Source organism: Podarcis filfolensis (genome assembly GCF_964270895.1).
Source record: "Podarcis filfolensis genome assembly, chromosome: 8".
In the NCBI taxonomy this organism is placed as follows: domain Eukaryota; kingdom Metazoa; phylum Chordata; class Lepidosauria; order Squamata; family Lacertidae; genus Podarcis; species Podarcis filfolensis.
This window is the reverse complement of record NC_139611.1, coordinates 12,533,132-12,554,071: the sequence shown is the minus strand read 5'-3', so window position 1 is coordinate 12,554,071 and position 20,940 is coordinate 12,533,132. Positions and strand designations below refer to the sequence as shown.

The following is a 20,940-nucleotide window of genomic DNA, read 5'->3' as shown; positions in this document are numbered from 1 at the left end:
AAGAGGAGGTTAAGGGGTGATATGATAGCCATGTTCAAATATATAAAAGGATGTCACATAGAGGAGGGAGAAAGGTTGTTTTCTGCTGCTCCAGGGAAGCGGACACGGAGCAATGGATCCAAACTACAAGAAAGAAGATTCCACCTAAACATTAGGAAGAACTTCCTGACAGTAAGAGCTGTTCGACAGTGGAATTTGCTGCCAAGGAGTGTGGTGGAGTCTCCTTCTTTGGAGGTCTTTAAGCAGAGGCTTGACAAACATATGTCAGGAGTGCTCTGATGGTGTTTCCTGCTTGGCAGGGGGTTGGACTCGATGGCCCTTGTGGTCTCTTCCAACTCTATGATTCTATGATTCTATGATTCTATGAGATGATGCTGGACTACAGCTCCCATAATCCCTGACAGTTGGCCACGCTGTCTGGGGCTGAGTCCAACAGGCAGATGGACGGCCGCAGGTTCCTTGTCCTTGAACTCTTGCTTTTGCTGCCCCTCAGCTAGCTCCCTCCATCCCTTGCCTTTACTGTCCCCAGTAACCTCTGCCTTCTTTTAATGAAGGATAGAGAACTTGTGGCTCCTTTGGATGTTGTTGGGACTACAACCCCTGTTATCCCTGACCACTAACTGTGCTGGCTGGGTTGATGGAAGCTGGGAGTCCAATCACCTCTGGAGTGCACAGTTACAGTTTACTAACCCATTTGATTAAACACTGCAGTGCTAAAGGTAAAGGTAAAGGGACCCCTGACCATTAGGTCCAGTCGTGACTGACTCTGGGGTTGCGGCGCCCATCTTGCTTTATTGGCCGAGGGAGCCAGCATACAGCTTCCGGGTCATGTGGCCAGCATGACTAAGCTGCTTCTGGCGAACCAGAGCAGCACACGGAAACGCCGTTTATCTTCCCGCTGGAGCAGTACCTATTTATCTACTTGCACTTCGAGGTGCTTTCGAACTGCTAGGTTGGCAGGAGCAGGGACCGAGCAACGGGAGCTCATCCCATCGTGGAGATTCGAACCGCCAACCTTCTGATCGGCAAGTCCTAGGCTCTGTGGTTTAACCCACAGCGCCACTCGCGTCCCTGCTAAAGGTAAACGTAAAGTCGTGACCGACTCTGGGGTGGCGGCTCTCATCTCGCTTTATTGGATGGAAGCTGGGAGTCCAATCACCTCTGGAGTGCACAGTTACAGTTTACTAACCCAACTGATTAAACACTGCAGTGCTACTCAGGAATAATTCTCACAGGGGCCAGTCAAGTTCACCCTCAAGTAAGCACGCACAGAATCACAGCCTTAAATCTGCAAATTTCCCAAATGCCAAAATCCTCCCTGCTGGAGAAAAAAGTAAGCAAAAACCCAGCTTTTTGCAAGGAAACAGAAACTCCATTCTGAGCCCAGACCTTGTCCTACCTGTCTTGTGATCTCTCCATCCTCAACGCTGAAGGTTACGATGCTGAAGTGGCTTTGAGGACTGACTCCAACTGCGTGCACCGACCCTGTCCCGTGGGAATACACCAGCTGATACTGGACAACCTCACTAGCAAGGAATATCAGAAGTTGATTAAGTCAGCCGGCTGTCACCACAAGTCTTTGGGGGACAGGGGAAGGTAGAGCTTGGAAGCTCCAGGCTCGCTCCAGGATCTACGTGGTCACCTTCCAGCCTACCAGCAAAGCAGCCCCGAGGAAGCATGACAAGAGCAGCTACCTCTTGTTTACCATCAGAACCTAGTAATCAGTGGTAGGCTGCCCCTGAACATGGAGGTGCAACCCTCAGTAACAAATGTCTTCAGATTTACATGGAATGACAATGCATATCCAATGACCAGGCTGCTGGTGATGTTATTTCCACAGGCAAAACAGCACCATATGCACATCACCAGACTGGGGGGCACCCAAAGGTTTGTAGAAGTACCAAAAAAAGAGGGGGGACTTAAGTTGAGGAGAAGGGAGCCCCAAGATCAGACCAATGAGGACTGTGAGCATGGGAAGTTGACTGATTAGCTGATCAGAAGGCGGATAAAACAGAAAACCGTGAGAGGGGGGTGGAGGAGGTGGAACAGAACGGAGCAGCTGGAATACATAGGAAAGGGTTTTACAGCAAGTCAAAACCACTGGTCTGGCTAGCTAGCACTGCCTACACTGACCAGCAGCAGCTCTCCAGTGTTTCAGGTGGAGGACAGTCCCAGGCCTACCAGGAGATGAATCTGGGACCTTCCACATGCAAAGCAGGTGCTCCGTCAACAGCTACAGCCCTTCCCGTGTGTTTTCGTATTCCACTTGTTCTTATTCAACTGATCCATCCCAATGTGCATAAGAAGAACCTAAAGGTCCTTGAGGAATCTAAATCCTGAATAAGCAGCATGCAACACCCCATTTGCAGACCCCGTTTGCCTCCTACGAAGACAATGACCTAATGTTTTTCTGCCTGTGTGGGAGCGCATTTATTTTTTGGGGGGTATGGCAGATCACTCAGCTACTTGGGTCTATTATTTCCCAACCCTTCCAGGAGATGGATTGAACCTGGGAGTATTCTGCATGCAGAGCAGGTGTTCTACCACTGAGCTACAGCCCCTCCCTGAACCAGAGATGAGCACGGCTCACGATCACCTCCTACCTTTCTGGCAAATGCTCTAACCACTTCTGATGGCCATTGGAGAGGTAGTGAAGAGAGAGCACGTTCTTCTTCAAGATGGCTACGTGTTTCACCATGTCCTGAAGTCCCACCAAACTAGCCATCTGAAAACTTGAACAGTCAGACACACAAATGGTTTAGTACAGCCACAGACCGAGAGAACTCACCGCAGAATTAAAAACATACAACTAGCTAAAACAATTATGACTAGAGGATGAGATTCATTTTGTTTCACAAAACTGATACTATGCCTGACTGCAGAAACAAACCTCAAAGCAGTTTATGAAAAGAACAAAAGAATGGAATTATAAGGGAAGGGCGGGGAAGCCAGTTAAAAACAGCTATTGAAAACATTCCAAAATAATTAAAACCAACAATAAGTTAAAAGCCAGATTAAAACAGGCACCAGCGTTCTATGTGCCTGGATAGGCCAGCCTAAACAAGAGTGCTTTTAGCAGGCCCCAAAAAGAGAAGAGTGAAGGTGTTTGCCTAATGTTAATCAGCAAGGAGTTCCGCAGTGTGGGTGCTGCCACACTAAAAGAGCAATTTCTTAAAAATGTGGAACAAGTATTGTGTGGCTTCTGCAAAAGTGCCAGTTCCATAGATTGGAGCCAGTGTGGTGTAGTGGTTAAGAGTGGTAGTCTCGTAATCTGGGGAACCGGGTTCGCTTCCCCGCTCCTCCACATGCAGCTGCTGGGTGACCTTGGGCCAGTCACACTTCTTTGAAGTCTCTCAGCCCCACTCACCTCACAGAGTGTTTGTTGTGGGGGAGGAAGGGAAAGGAGAATGTTAGCCGCTTTGAGACTCCTTCAGGTAGTGATAAAGCGGGATATCAAATCCAAAACTCACTCTCTCTCTCTCTCTCTCTCTCTCTCTCTCTCTGGAGCGGTCAAGTGGGCTTGTATGGGGTAAGGTAAGGTGATCTCACAAGCAAACTGGTCCCAAGTCGCTCAGGGCTTTATTTACTAAAAGTAACAACTTGAACTTGGTCCGGTAGCAAATCGGCAACCAGTGCAGGTCTCTATAAATGTACTTTTTTTCAAGGAACTGACAAAATACTACACCTGATTTATGCCGAAGTCAGATAGCTTTCTGCAACCCTTTTGATAAAACAGGAAGAAGCATTCCTTAAGCAAAAGAACACAATGTCTACAGAAGATTTTCCAGGGAAAGAGTTCTTAATCGTGGGAGAATCAACCTCTGTATACACTCACAATGCAGAGGAAGAACATGATCAACGGGACCCTATATATGGTGTTTAAAAATCTGCCATTACCCCCAAAAAGTTGCAAACGAGTTCCCCAACATTCCACCCACCCAAAATTCTCACCTGCCAGCATCCATCGATATCTCCCAGTTCAAGCCCCCGATGTTGGTCTCCCAGGAGCGCAGGAGGCGACCACCGTTGGAGACAGTGATGGCATCTATACGATGGGGTGGTGAAAACAGCCGGTATATTATAAATACCCACAAATAGAGCTCAGAAGAAGCATATCCCTCCTTCATAATAAAGGGGTGGTGGATCTGCACCTGACTTTCCTCATTTTGTTTTGGGACAAGCAAGGCTTGCAGCCACTCTGTCTCTTCCATTTGTGTTCAACTCTATACAACGGGATGAGGAACACAGTACTCTCCCCAGGACACACCCTCTCCTGGACCAGCTCAGCACCCTTCCTGAGGGTTTTTATATGACTGCAATTATGTCCTTGGATTCATATAATGGTTCTTGCATGCCCAAAGGATAAAGAGAGGCATATGGGTGCGTGTGTAGAAACCAGACTGTGCTAAGGTAAAATTCACACTTGTTGCTCTGCCCACTTTTGACTCAGTAGGGAATGCGGGCCTCAAGTGAAAAAACAAGAATCCCTGCCCCTATTGTAAAATAGCCAAGGACTTGCTGGGCTCATAGTTTTGTCTCTCAACACTCAACTCTCAGTCTTCCCGCGTTTATGGCTCGCCTTTATCACATACAGAGCCCAACAAGACAATGACAATAATCCACCGACAGCATACAAATCAATATGGCTAACCTGATCCAAAACACACACACACCCCACTCACACACGAAAACAAAGATCACCACAGCCAATCACAAACAAACAACCACACCCTAGGCCAACCCCAACCTCTCTCACCACCAAAGGAACACAAGTGAACAGCACAAGCAACGCTGACACCAAACCCTACATACATTAAACATAATAGAAACATTGCCACCCGACCCCACCCCCACCCATCTTCCCTCACTCCACCCCCCTTTTTTTTCTCCCCCTAATGTCTCAACAAATGAAACGGATTTGTAAAAATGTTACATGGAAAAAATACGAGAGACATTACACTTACTTCTGTAAAACAAGAAAATCTTTAATAATAATAAAAAAAGAAAGAACTCTCAGTCTTCCTTTCTGTAAAATGGGAACACTCAAAGAAACAGAATTTGTAGGGAGGTGAGATCGTTAAGAAATATTATGGCCAGCACTACAGACCTAATAACTCAGCTAGAATACAAATGCTTCACTTACCTTGTCCATGGATCAACATTGCATCTATCGCTCCTTCAGGAGTTCCTTTGTCCACGTGGCGCCACACTTAAAAAGAAACAGGAGTCCGATGAACAGAGGAAGCTACATTTCAAGGGTTGGGCCATTTTGTCTAATAGCACCCATTCCTCCCAGAATTGCAGAGTTTGATGGGACCCAAGGGCCATGTAGTCCAACCCTTTGAAATGCAAGAATCACAGCTCAAGAATCCCTGACAGATGGCCATCCAACCTATGCTTAAAAACCTTCAAGGAAGGAGAGTCCACAACCTCCCAAGGGAACCCGTTCCCCTGTCAAACAGCTCTTATAGGCAGAAAGTTATTCCTGACGTTTAGTCAGAATCCCCTTTCTTGTAACTTGAAGCCATTGGTTTGAGTCCTACCCTCCAGAGCAGGAGAAAACAAGCATGTTCCCTCTTCCATCTCTTTAGATATTTGAAGATGGCTATTGTATACCCTCTCCGTTTCCTCTTTCCCAGGCTAAACATTCCCAGCTCCTTCAACCGTTCCTCATAAGGCTTGGTTTCCAGACCCTTGATCAACTTGGTCGCTCTCCTCTGCACACGATCACACTTGTCAATATCCTTCCTAAATTGTGGTGCCCAGAACTAGACACTGTGTTCCAGATGTGGTCTGGCCAAGGCAGAATAGAGTGGTACTGTTACCATTAGCCTAACGCACTCAGAGCAAATACCGTATTTTTTGCCCTATAGGACGCACTTTTTCCCCTCCAAAAATTAAGGGGAAATGTGTGTGTGTCCTATGGGGCGAATGTAGGCTTTCGCTGAAGCTTGGAGAGCGAGAGGGGTCGGTGCGCACCGACCCCTCTCGCTCTCCTGGCTTCAGGAAGCTATCCGCAAGCTTGGGGAGCCCGCGGGAGTTCCCGCCGGGCTCCCCAGGCTTGCGGATAGCAGCCTGCATCCCGAAGCCTGGGGCGCACTGAGCAGTGCGCCCCGGGCTTCAGGCAGATATCCGCAAGCCTGGGGAGCCCGGCCGGAGTTCCCGCCGGGCTCCCAAGACTTGCGGATAGCAGCCTGTTCTGGGGGCTGGGGTCGGGGGAAGCTCAGGCTTCGCCCGCCCCAGCCCCGCCCCGCATCTGGGGGGGGGGGAATAATTGTTTTTCTTTATTCCCCCCCCAAAAAAAACCTAGGTGCGCCGTATAGGGCGAAAAATACGGGTACTCTACATGCGAAGTTGCCTTAGTCTGAGTTGCACATCCACTCAAGCCCCTGCTCCTCATACAGTTGTTATCACCAATGCATCTATCAGAGCAATAGGTATAAACAGGCCCTATCCTGTCCACTGTCTAAGAGATACTCACAGATGTCTCCTGTCCTGGAGTTCAGAGCAGCCATCACATTCTTCTCGGTGGCCACAATGAGCTTCCTGGAGCCCTGCGAAGCTTCCAAGGAGGCAAACTTAAGCTTTCCCACATATTGCTGTCTCCTATTAGAAACACAAAGGGGTGTATTTTTGTTCTAAAAATAATGAAGAGCACATAGCAGAAAGTAGTGAAATAATGTGGTCAGTTCTGTCAGGCACCGAACATTTAATGCAAAACTTCATGCAACTTTCAAAATAATCCAGATTTACTATGTAAACCACTTTGAGTCTCTGTTAGGGAAAAAGGTGGGATACATAAATAAATAAATACATATTAATATTAGGCAACATCAAAGAACGGATTGATGCAATCAATCAATTATGGGGGTCTGAACTAGCAGTGACTGATCAGGGGTTCTCTTTCCCTCCATCAGCTTATATCAGAAACCTCCCTCCCTCATATCAGCACTTCCTGTGGCAGGGAGTTCCGCAGGTGAGGTCAGTTCGGCCTGTCACCCACCAGTCAAACTTGCCCACTTGGTCCTCGTAAACGGCGCCCGCTGGGTCAGGCGAGAGCAGGAGAAACAGCCGGAGTGACAGCAAAGGCCCCAGAAACCAGGACGCCGCCATGACAGGCCGGGGAGAATTGGGGGGGTGGGTGAAGAGAGGGAAGGAGGCCCTCGCTATCCCATCGGGCACCGCGGGACCATAGAGCTTCCGGGACCATAGAGAGCAGCTCCTAGGCCTTCTGCCTCCATAGAGATATGTGATGAGAAGAGTTAGAGTGACCCCCCCAGTGATCTGGACGTAGGAGTTTCGAAGCCCCTTGAGACTTTTCTCCTTCCCTTCGTACGCGGAGGGCGGAGAATGTGATAAATATATAAACATTGTAATTATTATTCTTTTAACCACACCTGTATCTGCTACCCAGAAGCAAAAGCGAACAACAAAGGATGTGGGAATACTTCCTGCTCAATAAGAAATCAAGATAGCAATTTTTTTTTTACAAAAGAATGTACTTAAATGGTTTATTGAATATTTACAGGTAAATTATAAACAGATAAAAACATTGGCAGGGTTGTTGTAATAATCTGCAGTTTTGTAAGAGTATATATTTAAATAAAATGAATAAATGAGTAAATTAATTTGGATAGGCAGAAGATATTAAAAACCAATTTAAGGAACCGCAGAAAGAGGGGGAAGGAAGTCAAGTTTTGAAATGTCAAAATGATGGTAAAATAAGTGAAATGTATAAAATAAGTGAAATGTATGAATTGGAAAAGTATAAATAAAGAAATGGAGAAAAAATAGTTCCTGCTAATTTAGGTCCGATGTGGGGTAGAAATGTTTAAAAACATTATTAATTGGCAGCAACATGGATTATTAACAGCGCGACCCGAAGGCTCAGCTGAGGATTTAACCTGGAACTTTCTGCGTGGAAAGCTGGTGGAGATGGTGTCCAAAGTCAACCCACAAGTTGAACCTCCAGGGCGTATCTTCCTTTCAAACTCTATGTGACAGAGACCGTCAGGCCCTGAGCGGAAGCAGCCCCGGGGTCCTGCCTATGACGAGGAGCCACCCGAGACAGCGCGAGGACCCCTCTCGGGACTATCTACTCAAATCGCCTGATTTAAAAAAAAAAAAGAACTGATGCGCCTCGCTCAGCCCGTCTTATAGCGCAGTTTAATTAGCCGAGAAGGTCGCCGGGCGTCTTCGACGGCGGTTGCGGAGAGGTGAGAAAGAAGGGTTCCTATTGGCGAGTCGGGCGTCTTTTTCGACGCCTACGTCCTTCCCATCAGCCCCCGCGCCGAGCAGTAGCAGGAAGAAGGCGCAGAACCCACGTGTTGGACAAGATGCCCAAGTCCAAGCGGGACAAGAAGGGTGAGTGATGCCGCAGGTCCTCAAGGAGCGTTTTCCTACTCACCTATGTATTTCCCCCCCACACGCCTATGTATGCTTAGTGTTCAGAGCTTTATGTAGCCTAAGAGTGATAATTAAAACGTTGGAAGCTATACCTATACTGTATAGCCGTAATATTGTCCATTATTATTGTATTAATGAGGGGGCTGGTGCCGTGTTGCTTTTGTTGTGACTTTATGGTTCTCATAGGCTAGGATTAGACTGAGGGGACAGCTCAGTCGGTAGAGCGCGAGACAACTTAGTCTCAGGGTCGTGGGTTCGAGTCCCATGTTGGGCAAAAGATACATGCATTGTGTGATAGGAATTTTGAGGTCTTAGATATATGGTAATGTTCATAAGTGTACCAACCAAGCACATACATAGATCAGCACAGGAAGACCGACCTGGAACCATTTTTGATTCCCAAACTGTCCCAAATGACCAAATGTTTTCTCTGCAAGGTCAAAGGAAAATGGAAAAGCCTCCCCATTGTCTTTTCCTTCACATATCCTGTCTTAAGGGTATATCTGTGTATGAATAGGGTAAGCCTGTGATCTGGCTCAGGAACTAAGTATTTATCATTACAAAAGACTGGCCAGGCTCCCCAGGCAATCCAATCAAGTAACCTGCCAGACAGGAGATAAACAACGGCAGGAGAAAAACAACATTCAAATTTCTGTTTTAGACCGCCTTTTCTGTGATGTAGGTGTGATGTATCTGAGGAGTGGTCTTAGGTTACACCCCTTCTGTGATGTATGTATGATGTTTCTGGGGGGGGGGTCTTGAGCTACAGGGTGGCAATTTCAAAAGTCTTTATAAGGCCTTGCGCGCCATTGTTCTGGGTCCCTCCTCCTCTCCTGCTTGTGAAGGGAGCACCCTGTTGCAACAGAGCAATAAAGATCAAGCTTACTAGCTGCTTTGCTTCTCAGTATTCTCTGGTTGGCCTTTGTTATTTTCACCTACCAATAGGGAACCTACGTAAGGACTCTATATGGGCTCTTGGATACCCCATAAGGGAAAAGGGCAATTTTTGTTTTAAAAATTTTTAAATTACCTACCCTGGAGCTCAAGACCACCCCTCCATTCATCATACATACATCACAGAAGGGGTGTAACCTAAGAACACCCCCCACAAACATACCTACATCACAGAAAAGGTGGTCTACAACAGAAATTTGGATGTTGTTGTTTTTCCGGTCTGCCAGGTTATCTGATAATGCCCCATCTGATTGCCTTTCCTGGTAGTCTAGGCATTCCTTTGAGATGGTGATTACCCACTTCCTGAGACAATGGGAAGGTTCCCTCACCCCCTCCCTCCTTGCAGAGAAAACATTTGGTCAGTTTGGGAGTCAAAATGGTTTCAGGGTGGTCTTCCTGTGCTGCTCCAGACATGTGGTCCACATATCTATGTATGTGCTTGGTTGGTACATTTATGAACATTTATTATATATATAAGACCTTAATTTTTTTATTTCACCTGCAATGCAAGGGGTTGGACTAGATGACCATCATGGTCCCTTCCAACTCTACAGTTCTATCTATAGCAGTGGTTCCAAACCATTTTTGGCCAGGCCCCACCTAAGCATCTCTAAAATCCTGATCCCCAGCCCCCGGTGACATGTAATTCTTATTATTCAAAAAGTGAGCTCCTGTTCACGTGGAGGAAGCCTAGAAGGCCATTAACTGTTAGTAACTCATTCTCAAATTGCCCCCCTTAAAAATCAAATTGCCCCCCTGTGAGGCATGTGCCCCACTTTGGGAACCACGGATCTATAGTGTTGTTGTTTGGATCCATCTGTCTCAGGAGACAGTGGAGGAGTGTGCTTTTGGGGGTGAAGCCACTGGAGAGTTACAGCGCCTGCTGTGGCTGTAGAGATTGATACGGGAGAGACGTGTTTTGTTTCAGGTGGGGCAAATGAAGGCACCTGCTTGTGCTGCTGCAGATGCACCAGACATTTCTTCTCTCTGCACTCCTCCCAGCAGTCACTGCTATGGATGGACAGCCTGACTGCCTGTCTTCAGGCACTGGTGGTCCTTTGCAAAGGATCCCCACAGAGCAGAGTTGATGTTGCCAGCCTTGTGTCATGTTTGCAGACATCTTTGTAATGCAGAGTTGGTCTGCCAAATGGGTCTGGGGCTGGAAGCTGGCTCCCCATAGTATCCTGCCATCTTCCATTCTGTGAACATGACCAAGCAAGCGTGAATGTTGCTGAGACAGGAATGCGAACGTGCTAGGGATGGGGGTTTGGGAGAGCACATCTTTGTTTGAAATTCTGTCATGCCATTCAATACCCAAAATGTGCGTGTTCGTATTATACCGTCTTTTTCGCCCCATAGGGCGCACCGGCCCATAAGGCGCACCTAGTTTTTTCGGGGGGGGGGGGGGAAATAAAGGGAAAAAATTATTTCCCCCCGAAGGCGCGAGGCTGGGGCGGGGGAAGCCCGAGCTTGCCCCAACCCTAGCCCCCAGAACAGGCTGCTCTCCGCAAGCCCTCCTGCGGACTCAGCGACTGCTGAGCGCGCCGGGGCTTCGGGATAAGAGGCAGCGCTGCGTAAGCCGGGGGAGCCCGGCAGGAACTCCTGCGGGCTCCCAAGGCTTGCGGATAGCTTCCTGAAGCCTGGAGAGCGAGAGGGGTCGGTGCGCAACGACCCCTCTCGCTCTCCAGGCTTCAGCGAAAGCCTGCATTCGCCCCATAGGACGCACACACATTTCCCCTTTATTTTTGGAGGGGAAAAAGTGCGTCCTATAGGGCGAAAAATACGGTATATAGTTTTAATTCTGTTAATGCTTCATTGTTCTTTAACTATTGTTTCCCACCCCCCTATGTTTTTAGCTGATCTTATTTCCATCTGCAATCCGCCTTAAGTCCCTGTCAGGGAAGAACGCAATGTATAAATAAATATATAATAATAATAGCTTGACTTACCATAACTACGACAATTGCTGCAGGGTAAAGCAATAAGTCAAATATAACACTGAGCAAAACGTCAGGTTTGCACAAACTCCAGGTTTGCCCCGGAAACCGCCTTAGCTAGGCTCTCCCTGTGGCTGCCCAGCTGGAGTGTCCCATATGCAACTGAATCTCTTTCTTCTTCCTTCCAGTCTCCTTGACAAAAACCGCCAAAAAAGGATTAGAAGTTAAACAGAGCTTAATAGAAGAGGTAAGCAACATTGCAAACCATGACTCTGATCCCGTGTGAAAAATTGCTTTGGAGGGGTTTGGCTTGGGATTATGTTGCAATTTAGAGTCATGTAAATGCACAGTCTTGAAGGATTTTTATTTTTCTGCCTGTCTTAGAACAGAAACCACAAAAAGTAAAATGAGGCCATAATATAAAATGGCAGAAGCAATATAATGATAACATAACTATCGCACCCCAAAAACAGAAACGTTAAAGGTTTCTTCCTTCATTCTGAATCTTAAAGGCTGTTTCTATTTAGAGAATAGATTCGTCTTACATTCTGACTTCTAAACTTCTTCACCTCCAGCTGCGGAAATGTGTGGACACCTACAAGTATCTCTTTATTTTTTCCATCGCCAACATGAGAAACAACAAGCTGAAGGATATTCGGAATGCCTGGAAGCATAGCAGGTAAAAAGAAGAAGTCGGGTCGCCCGTGACTCTTTCTCTGACCTGCTTGCAAAAGTGTTTGGATTGACTTAGAAAGAAAGAAAAAACACCTTTCAGGGAGAACCTCCCCCTGAACGATGGAGGACTGTGCATGCTCAGCAGCCATAAGATACCGCATTTTTCGCACCATAGGACGCACTTTTCCCCTCCTAAAAAGCAAGGGAAAATGTGTGTGCGTCCTATGGAGCGAATGCAGGGGGGAGGCAGGCGGGAAAAGCCCCCAAGAGCTGCACACAAGCTCCGTGCGCTCTTGCGGGCTTTTCCACAGGAGGGAGAAGGGACTGACTGGCCGCATCAGTCCGTTCTCCCACCTCCCAGAAAAGCCAGGAGAAGCCGTGATCTCTTTAAAGGAGTTGCGCGGCTTCTGCCGGTTTTGCGGGAGGTGGGTGAATCCCCCCCACCTCCCAGTAAAGCCAGGAAAGCCCTGCGCAGCGTCTCCCGGCAAGGAGAGGCTGCACGGGGCTAAAGGGGAAGCCAAAACAGTGAGCGGGATCCATCCTGCTCGCTGCCTTGGCTTGTGCCATAGCCGCGCGCAACCCCTCCGGCAGGGAGAGGTTGTGCGCAGCCTGTACGCTGCTCTTTGGGGCTGGGGGGGGATTTTTCTTCTTGATTTCCCCCCCTAAAAACTGGGTGCGCCCTATGGTGCGAAAAATACGGTAATTGTTGAAAAGAGTGAGGGAACTGTCATAGTGGAGGAATGGAGTATCCTGGAAAGGACATGATTCTGAGGTGGGGGGTTATTATTATTATTATTATATTATTATTATTATTATTATTATTATTACCATCATCCATTTCTTAGTCACTTTCTACACAACCGTCAACAATGTAGAATAAAAGCAGTTTAACCACAACACTGGTGGGTCATTTAAAGCAAAAGTAATACAATACAGAATAGTCACATATGGTAGAGCTTGTCGGAACAATATGTATTCAATCATTTCTGGAAATTCCTGCTAGAGGGTGCCAACTATTATCTTGACCAGGATGCTGTTTTGCAGAAAAATGGTAGCTACAGTAAAGGCCCTGAGTTACTCAGAACAGGCTTTTGAGATCATTGGCCCTTACAGAAGAGACTCCCACATCCCACAGTGATCTGCTCCTTAAATCTACTTAATCCATTATTGTCTGCATTGCTGGCTTAAATACACTCCCAAAATGAGTTAGCTAAGTGTTTGTTGAGTAAGAGCATGTTGGTGTGAAATGTTTGATATTGGGGTCTCCTCCTGCAGTAGATTTGATCGATTGATTTCCCTTTTTGCAGGATATTCTTCGGGAAAAACAAAGTGATGATGGTGGCCTTAGGACGGAGCCCAGCTGATGAATACAAAGATAATTTACACCAGGTGGGGTGTCTGGAGTGTAAACAGTTTCACCAATGACTTCTGCAACTTAGATTCTGTGTGTGACAAATTAGGGGCACGCAGTGAATATTTCCCTATTATCTCCATTCTCCTTTTGTTTTTCAGGTCAGTAAGCATCTGCGGGGAGAGGTTGGACTTCTCTTCACCAATCGCACCAAAGAGGAAGTTGCAGAGTAAGCCTTTCCGAGTCGTCTCTGTCGCTTATAATGTTAGGGGATAACGTCTTGCTTGTGAACATTGGAAGACTCAGGATAGATACCGTATTTATCGCCCTATAGGAGGCACTTTTTCCCTTCCAAAAATGAAGGGGAAATGTGTGTGCGTCCTATGGGGTGAATGCAGGCTTTCGCTGAAGCCTGGAGAGAGAGAGGGGTCGGTGCGCACCGACCCCTCTCTCTCTCCAGGCTTCAGGAAGCTATCCGCAAGCCTTGGGAGCCCGCGGGAGTTGCCACCGGGCTCCCGCGGCTTGCGCAGAGCTGGCTCTGTCCCAAAGCCCGGGCGCGCTGAGCAGTCGCACCCGGGCTTTGGGTAGCTCTGCGCAAGCCACGGGAGCCCTCCCACGACTTGCGGAGAGCAGTCTGTTCTGGGGGCTGGGGTCGGGGAAAGCTCGGGCTTCCCCCGCCCCAGCCCCGTGCCTGGGGGGGGGGGAATAATTTTTTCCCCTTTATTTCCCCCCCCCCAAACAACTAAGTGCGCCCTATGGGCCGGTGCACCCTATGGGGTGAAAAATACGGTAGATGATAGATAGATAGATACAGTGGTGCCTCGCAAGACGAAATTAATTCGTTCCGCAAGTTTTTTCTTCTTGCGAGTTTTTCGTCTTGCGAAGCATGGTTTCCCAAAAGGAATGCATTGAAAATCAATTCATGCGTTCCTATGGAGACCGCTTGCCAGGCTGGCTGTGCGGAGAAGGGCTTTTCTCCCCACCGCAAGCCTTCAGGACAGGTCCGGGAACAGAGGGGAAGGCGCGCAGCGCTTCTCCTCTGTTCCCGGGGCTTGCGGTGGGAGGAGGGTTTTTCCTCCCCACCGCCAACATTCAGAACAGCATTCTGAATGTTGGTGGTGGGAAGGAAAACCCTCCTCCCACCGCAAGTCTTCAGGACAGCCATCCGAAGGCTGGCGCGGGGAGAAGGTCTCTCCGCCCCACCGCCAGCCTTCGGAGGAGGTCCGAGGACAGTGGGGAAGATGCGCTGCGCTTCCCCGCTGTCCTGGAGATTTCCCTATGGGCTTTCGTCTTGCGAAGGAAGCCCATAGGGAAATTCGTTTTGCGAAGCGCCTCCAAAACGGAAAACCCTTTCGTCTAGCGGGTTTTTCGTCTTGCGAGGCGTTCGTCTTGCGGGGCACCACTGTAGATAGATAGATAGATAGATAGATAGATAGATAGATAGATAGAAAAAAAAATTCTTTATACCCCGCCCTTCCCAGTTCAAAAACCAGGCTCAGGGTGGCTAACAAGAAATTTAAAACACTTAGTTGTAAAAGCAGCATAAAATACAGTATAAAAACATGAATAACAATAAAATTCAAAGTTCAGAAATCAATTGAGGGGAAATCCATCTACAATCACCAGGGCTAGCTGGCTGAATTTGTCCTACATGGGCCAGCGAGGAGGCCAGGGGAGAATTAGCTGTGGGGTCTCAGAGCAGGTAATCTTCATAAAAGGGGGGGGGGAGGAAGAGAAGGGAAATAAAAGATGAGGCTGAATTCAATTTAAAGGCCAGGCGGAATAGCTCTGTCTTACAGGCCCGACAGAAGGAGGTTAAATTGTGAAGGGCCCTAGTCTCCTGGGGCAGAGCATTCCACCAGGTCGGAGCCATCACTAAAAAGGCCCTGGCCCTGGTGGAGGATAGTCTGACTTCCTTAGGGCCCGGGACCTCTTAATTATGCTTATTCATGGCCCTTAAGGTCCTCTGCGGGGCATACCAGGAGACGCAGTCCCGTAAATACGAGGGCCTTAAGAAAGTACTTCACACGGCACACTGTTAAACTGTGGAGCTCGCTCCCACAGGGGGAAGTGATTCCCACCAGCTTTAAGGTGGCTTTAAAGAGAGGATTGGACTAATTCATGGAGGAGGAGGAGGAGGAGATGGCTATCAATGCCTACTAGCCATGATGGCTCGGCTCTGCCTCCACAGGTCAGACGCAGCAATGCTTCTGAATGCCAATTGCTGGAAATTGCAGGAGGGGAGAGGACTCTGGTGCTCATGTCTTGCTTGCTTCCCACAGGCAACTGTTCAGCCACTGTGAGAATAGAATGCTGGACTAGATGTCAGTGGGCCTGATCCAGCAACAGGGTCCTCCCTTATGTTCTATAAACAATTAGGAACAGGAAGCTGGAATATGTCATAATTCTTGATACTGTAGTATGGATACAGTGGTACCTCAGGTTACATACGCTTCAGGTTACAGACTCCGCTAACCCAGAAATAGTGCTTCAGGTTGAGAACTTTGCTTCAGGATGAGAACAGAAATCGTGCTCCGGCGGCGCGGCGGCGGCAGCGGGGGGCCCCATTAGCTAAAGTGGTGCTTCAGGTTGAAGAACAGTTTCAGGTTAAGAACAGACCTCCGGAACGAATTAAGTACTTAACCCGAGGTACCACTGTACAGTGGATGCTCGGGTTGCGAACGTGATCCGTGCGAGATGCACGATCGCAACCCGCAGTGTTCGCGACCCCGTCTGCGCATGCACGGGTTGCGTTCGGCGCTTCTGCGCATGTGCAAAGCACGATTTAGCGCTTCTGCGCATGCGCGACTGCCGAAAGCCGGAAGTAACCCGTTCCGGTGCTTCCTGGTTTCAGCAGTCCGCAACCTGAAAAAACGCGACCTGAAGCGGACGCAACATGAGATATGACTGTATGTAATTCTTATGTTTTCCATTTTATTTGCCTGTGCTTTTTTTTTTTTTTTTTGTATTGTAAGACACTTTGAGTGTTCTTTCCTTAGAAAAGCGGCGTACAGTGGTACCTCGTGTTACATATGCTTCAGGTTACATATGCTTCAGGTTACAGACTCCACTAACCCAGAAATAGTGCTTCAGGTTAAGAACTTTGCTTCAGGATAAGAACAGAAATCGTGCTCCGGCGGCGCGGCAGCAGCAGGAGGCCCCATTAGCTAAAGTGGTGCTTCAGGTTAAGAACAGTTTCAGGTTAAGAACGGACCTCCAGAACAAATTAAGTATTTAACCCGAGGTACCACTGTATAAATATTAAATCCAGATTCCAAGGTTTTGCAAACAGCTAAGCTTAATAGATTTGTCACTTCCTTCCCTCCCCCAGGTGGTTCTCTCAGTTTAAAGAGAACGACTTCGCCCGAGCTGGGAACAAAGCAACCTTCACCGTCAATCTGGATATGGGGCCCTTAGAACAGTTTCCCCACTCCATGGAGCCGCAGCTGCGGCAGCTGGGGCTTCCGACGGCGCTGAAAAAAGGTGAGAGATGTGTCCCGGAGTTAACCTATGGAACTCCTTTCCACAGGAGGCAGTGATGGCCACCAACTTGTATGGCTTTAAAAGAGGATGAGACACATTCATGGAGGAACAGAGGGTGGACATGTGTTTGAATCCTGCTTGCTGGTTTCCCCTAATGGGCATCTGATTGGCCACTGTGGGAATCAGAGCCTAGACTGGATGGGGCGGTACTCTGATCCAGCAAGCTCTTTTTACATTCTTATGGGCACGGTATTGGAAATAGCTTAGCCGTGCATTAACGTGGACCCAACTCTCAAGAGAAGAAAACTATGTGTGTGAGTCTCCTTTCGTGTTAGCATGATTTATTTGGCTGTCCTCACTTCCCTGCATTGGGCCAGAGTGAAAAATTCCCATGTTCGTTTTCCATCAGCTCAGCACAGGGAAACGAGGATTTACGCAAAAATGTAAGGAATTAAATTATAAGCAATTCTGAGCTCCAGTCTGTTTTTTTAAATCTTTCTAGGCAATAAATTGAAGCTTCTTTTAAAAGGTCTGTTACCTGTTACTGCTTTTAACTGTCCACAGCCTTTTCCTTCTGTGTTGGTTCATTGACAAATAGAGAATCCAATTCATTTCTTCCTTCCCAGTCCTAATAATAATAATTAAGAAAGAAGGTGCGAACTTTAAAATCTATTTTAAGAGTAGTTATTCAGTGCTCGACCCAATCATATTCCCTTTCTCTAGACCAGGGTTTTTGAAACTTGGGTCTCCAGCTGTTTTGGGGCTACAATTCCCATCATCCCTGACCACTGGTCCTGGTTAGCTAGGGATGATGGGAGTTGTAGTCCAATAACAGTTGGAGACCCAAGTTTGGGAAACCCTGCTCTAGAAGCTTATCACCTCCCCAAAGATATGTCTTTCCCCCAGTACAGTGATGAATTTCTTATTCAGGACATCTGAGGCTGTGCCCTTTAGCCCACAAGGGAGTTAGGTGGTCAGATTTATTTTCCAACTTCCTCTCTTCACCGCAGTTATCTCTGCTAGCAGACGATATATTGGTTCGCCATAGATCCAACCGAAAGTCCTGGTTTGTGTGTGGGGGTCTCCTGATCATATGCAGGGGGTCGATTCTGCCCCTTCTTCAGCAGATGTTCATTCCTTCCTCCTGTCTCTCAATTTGGGAGGAAGGGGGCCTCTTCCCTGATAGCTTGTGCTGATAGGAACTTTGCCAGCTGCATAGCTGTCAACTTTCAGAGTTGAAAATAAGGGATCAGCAGCCTCACCTGTCCTGGGGACAGTCTATGGGATATCTAACACTCCGGGATAGCAGCGGGAAACGGCGCTGGAATAAGGGAAGGTTGACAGCTATGCGGCTGCTGAAAGCTCTGAATAATAATAATAATAATATTTGTACCCCGCCCATCTGGCTGGGTTTCCCCAGCCACTCTGGGCGGCTTCCACAAAGACCAAAAATACACTACTATGTCATACATTAAAAACTTCCCTGATGTCTTCTGAATGTCTTCTGAATGTCAGGTAGTTGTTTATCTCTTTGACATCTGAGGGGAGGGCGTTCCACAGGGCGGGTGCCACTACCAAGAAGGCCCTCTGCCTGGTTCCCTGTAGCTTTGCTTCTCGCAATGAGGGAACCGCCAGAAGGCCCTCGGCACTGGACCTCAGCGTCCTGGCAGAACGATGGGGGTGGAGATGCTCCTTCAGGTATACTGGACCGAGGCCGTTTAGGGCTTTAAAGGTCAACACCAACACTTTGAATTGTGCTCAGAAACGTACTGGCAGCAAATGTAGGTCTCTCAAGAACACCTCTGCAAGGAAGCAAAAAAAATATCCTTTCCCCCACATCCTCTGCCAGCCTTCTACCCATTTCTGGAACCCTGATTTGTACCAGCAGTACTTCCTGAGCTCCAGCCAGCATGGCCAGGTTATGGGCCAACTGACTTCTATAAGCCAATTCACTCTAGCCACTTCCCCTCTTAATCCTCCTCTCTTGTTTGCAGGAGTGGTGACCTTAATCTCGGATTACGAGGTCTGCAAAGAGGGGAGCGTCTTGACCCCTGAACAAGCACGTATCCTGGTGAGCAAGTGGCAAATAATGCAGGGTGGATCCCTCAACCGAGGGATCTCCGAGGCCTGCGGGGGGGGGTGTCTTTGATTGCTGCTGTGCAAGGCGTCTTCCTTACAGGTCGACGCGTCGAAGCTTGGAGTCAATGAATCTCATCCCCGCGGACTTTGGTGCTTTACTGTGAGAGACAGCACGGTGTAGTGGTTAGAGCAGTGTTTCCTCAAACTTCTGCAGTTGGGCTACAATTCCCATCATCCCTGACCACCAGTCTTGCTACTTGGGGATGATGGGAGTTGTAGTCCAACAACAGCCAGGGACGCAGGTTTGAGAAGCACTGGGTTAGAGGATTGGACTAGGAACTGGGAGACTTGGGTTCGAATCCCCACTTGGCCGTGAAGCATAACGGGTGACCTCAGGCCAATCACTGTCTTCTCTCAGCCTAACCCTACCTCACAGGGTTGTTGTGGAGATTACATGAGGGCAAAGGAGAACCATGTATGCCCCCCTGAGCCCCGTGGAGAAAAAGTTGGGCTGTAAATATAATAAATACTGCTACCTCTTCCACTGTCTGGGACGCGGGTGGCGCTGTGGGTTAAACCACAGAGCCTAGGACTTGCTGATCAGAAGGTCGGCGGTTTGAATCCCCGCGACAGGATGAGCTCCCGTTGCTCAGTCCCTGCTCCTGCCAACCTAGCAGCTCGAAAGCACATCAAAGTGCAAGTAGATAAATAGGTACCACTCCGGCTGGAAGGTAAACGGCATTTCCGTGCACTGCTCTTGTTCGCCAGAAGCGGCTTAGTCATGCTGGCCACGTGACCCGGAAGCTGTACGCCGGCTCCCTTGGCCAATAAAGCGAGATGAGCACCGCAACCCCAGAGTCTGCCACGACTGGACCTAATGGTCAGGGGTCCCTTTACCTTTACTTCCGCTGTCTAGTCTCCTCCCTCTTCTGTCCTTTTCTCATGGAGAGGAAGATTGGCTCAGTTCAGAACCACATCATACTTGTTTCAAGTTGCTAGACCTCATTGTTTGGGTAGAGTCCCAGAAGTGGACACCTGGGAAACTGCCCAGAGAAGAAGCCCACCCTCACTCCTCAACTACAGAAATGTAGCTGTTGTGCTAGGCAAATAAGATACAGATTTAGGTACAAAGAGGGGGCAGTTTTGTGTGTTTTGTTTCTTCGCATAAGCAGCTGTGGCCAAGGACATTGGGCGTGGCAATCACTTTTCTCTTTGTTTCAGAAACTCTTTGGGTACACGATGGCAGAGTTCAAGGTGACGATCAGGAGCGTGTGGAATGCCGAGACAGGAGACTTTGAGCAGCTGGCCGAAGAGGGAGAGGACGTCACAGAAGGGATGGAAGAGGAGGAAGGAGGAAAAGGATAACTGTGATGAGGATGACAACTAGGCAGGAGCAGGACTGTTCCTAGAGGACTAAACTGCTCATCTAAGGACTTTATTTATCGTATTTTTATATATAGATATAAACCTGTATGAAGAACTTTTAAAGTTTTGGTCTGTTTCCTTTACACACCCTTTAAAAAACCCCAATTTGGATAAATCCAAGCTGTGCCCATAGCTTAGCAGAGCAGCTGCTTGGCATGTAGAAGGCCCAGGTGTTCAGTCCCCGAAGGACCAGAGCCCCTGGACCAGAGCACGCCAGGCACTCCTGGTCTTCCACTGCCTCCCGCAGTTTGGTCAAACTCATGCTGGTAGCTTCGAGAACACTGTCCAACCACCTCGTCCTCTGTCGTCCCCTTCTCCTTGTGCCCTCCATCTTTCCCAACATCAGGGTCTTTTCCAGGGAGTCTTCTCTTCTCATGAGGAGGCCAAAGTATTGGAGCCTCAGCTTCACGATCTGTCCTTCCAGTGAGCACTCAGGGCTGATTTCCTTCAGAATGGATAGGTTGGGTCTTCTTGCAGTCCATGGGACTCTTAAGAGTCTCCTCCAGCACCATAATTCATGAGCATCAATTCTTCGGCAATCAGCCTTCTTTATGGCCATCTCTCACTTCCATACATCACTACTGGGAAAACCATGGCTTTAACTATATGGACCATTGTTGGCAAGGTGAT

General features: G+C 48.2%; 2 protein-coding genes across 2 annotated transcripts in view; one reads left to right on the top strand and one right to left on the bottom strand.

The window, feature by feature from the left end:
* EMC1 (ER membrane protein complex subunit 1) overlaps positions 1 to 7,258 on the bottom strand; it is a 28,053-nt gene extending 20,795 nt beyond the window's left edge. The window contains exons 1-6 of the mRNA XM_083628589.1: positions 7,004 to 7,258; positions 6,482 to 6,606; positions 5,144 to 5,209; positions 3,952 to 4,045; positions 2,604 to 2,732; positions 1,400 to 1,526 (exon numbers count right to left, since the gene is read on the bottom strand). Coding sequence (XP_083484715.1) covers positions 1,400 to 1,526; positions 2,604 to 2,732; positions 3,952 to 4,045; positions 5,144 to 5,209; positions 6,482 to 6,606; positions 7,004 to 7,113 — 651 coding nt within the window. The 5' untranslated portion in view covers positions 7,114 to 7,258. The remainder of the gene's footprint in view (positions 1 to 1,399; positions 1,527 to 2,603; positions 2,733 to 3,951; positions 4,046 to 5,143; positions 5,210 to 6,481; positions 6,607 to 7,003) is intronic.
* Positions 7,259 to 8,168: 910 nt separating this feature from the next.
* Positions 8,169 to 20,373, top strand: MRTO4 (MRT4 homolog, ribosome maturation factor). Its single transcript, XM_083628993.1, has 8 exons — positions 8,169 to 8,364; positions 11,486 to 11,544; positions 11,873 to 11,976; positions 13,280 to 13,361; positions 13,485 to 13,552; positions 16,655 to 16,806; positions 18,801 to 18,877; positions 20,107 to 20,373. The coding sequence occupies exons 1-8, from the start codon at positions 8,337 to 8,339 to the stop codon at positions 20,248 to 20,250; spliced, it is 714 nt and encodes a 237-aa protein (XP_083485119.1). The 5' UTR covers positions 8,169 to 8,336; the 3' UTR covers positions 20,251 to 20,373.
* Positions 20,374 to 20,940: the final 567 nt, after the last annotated feature.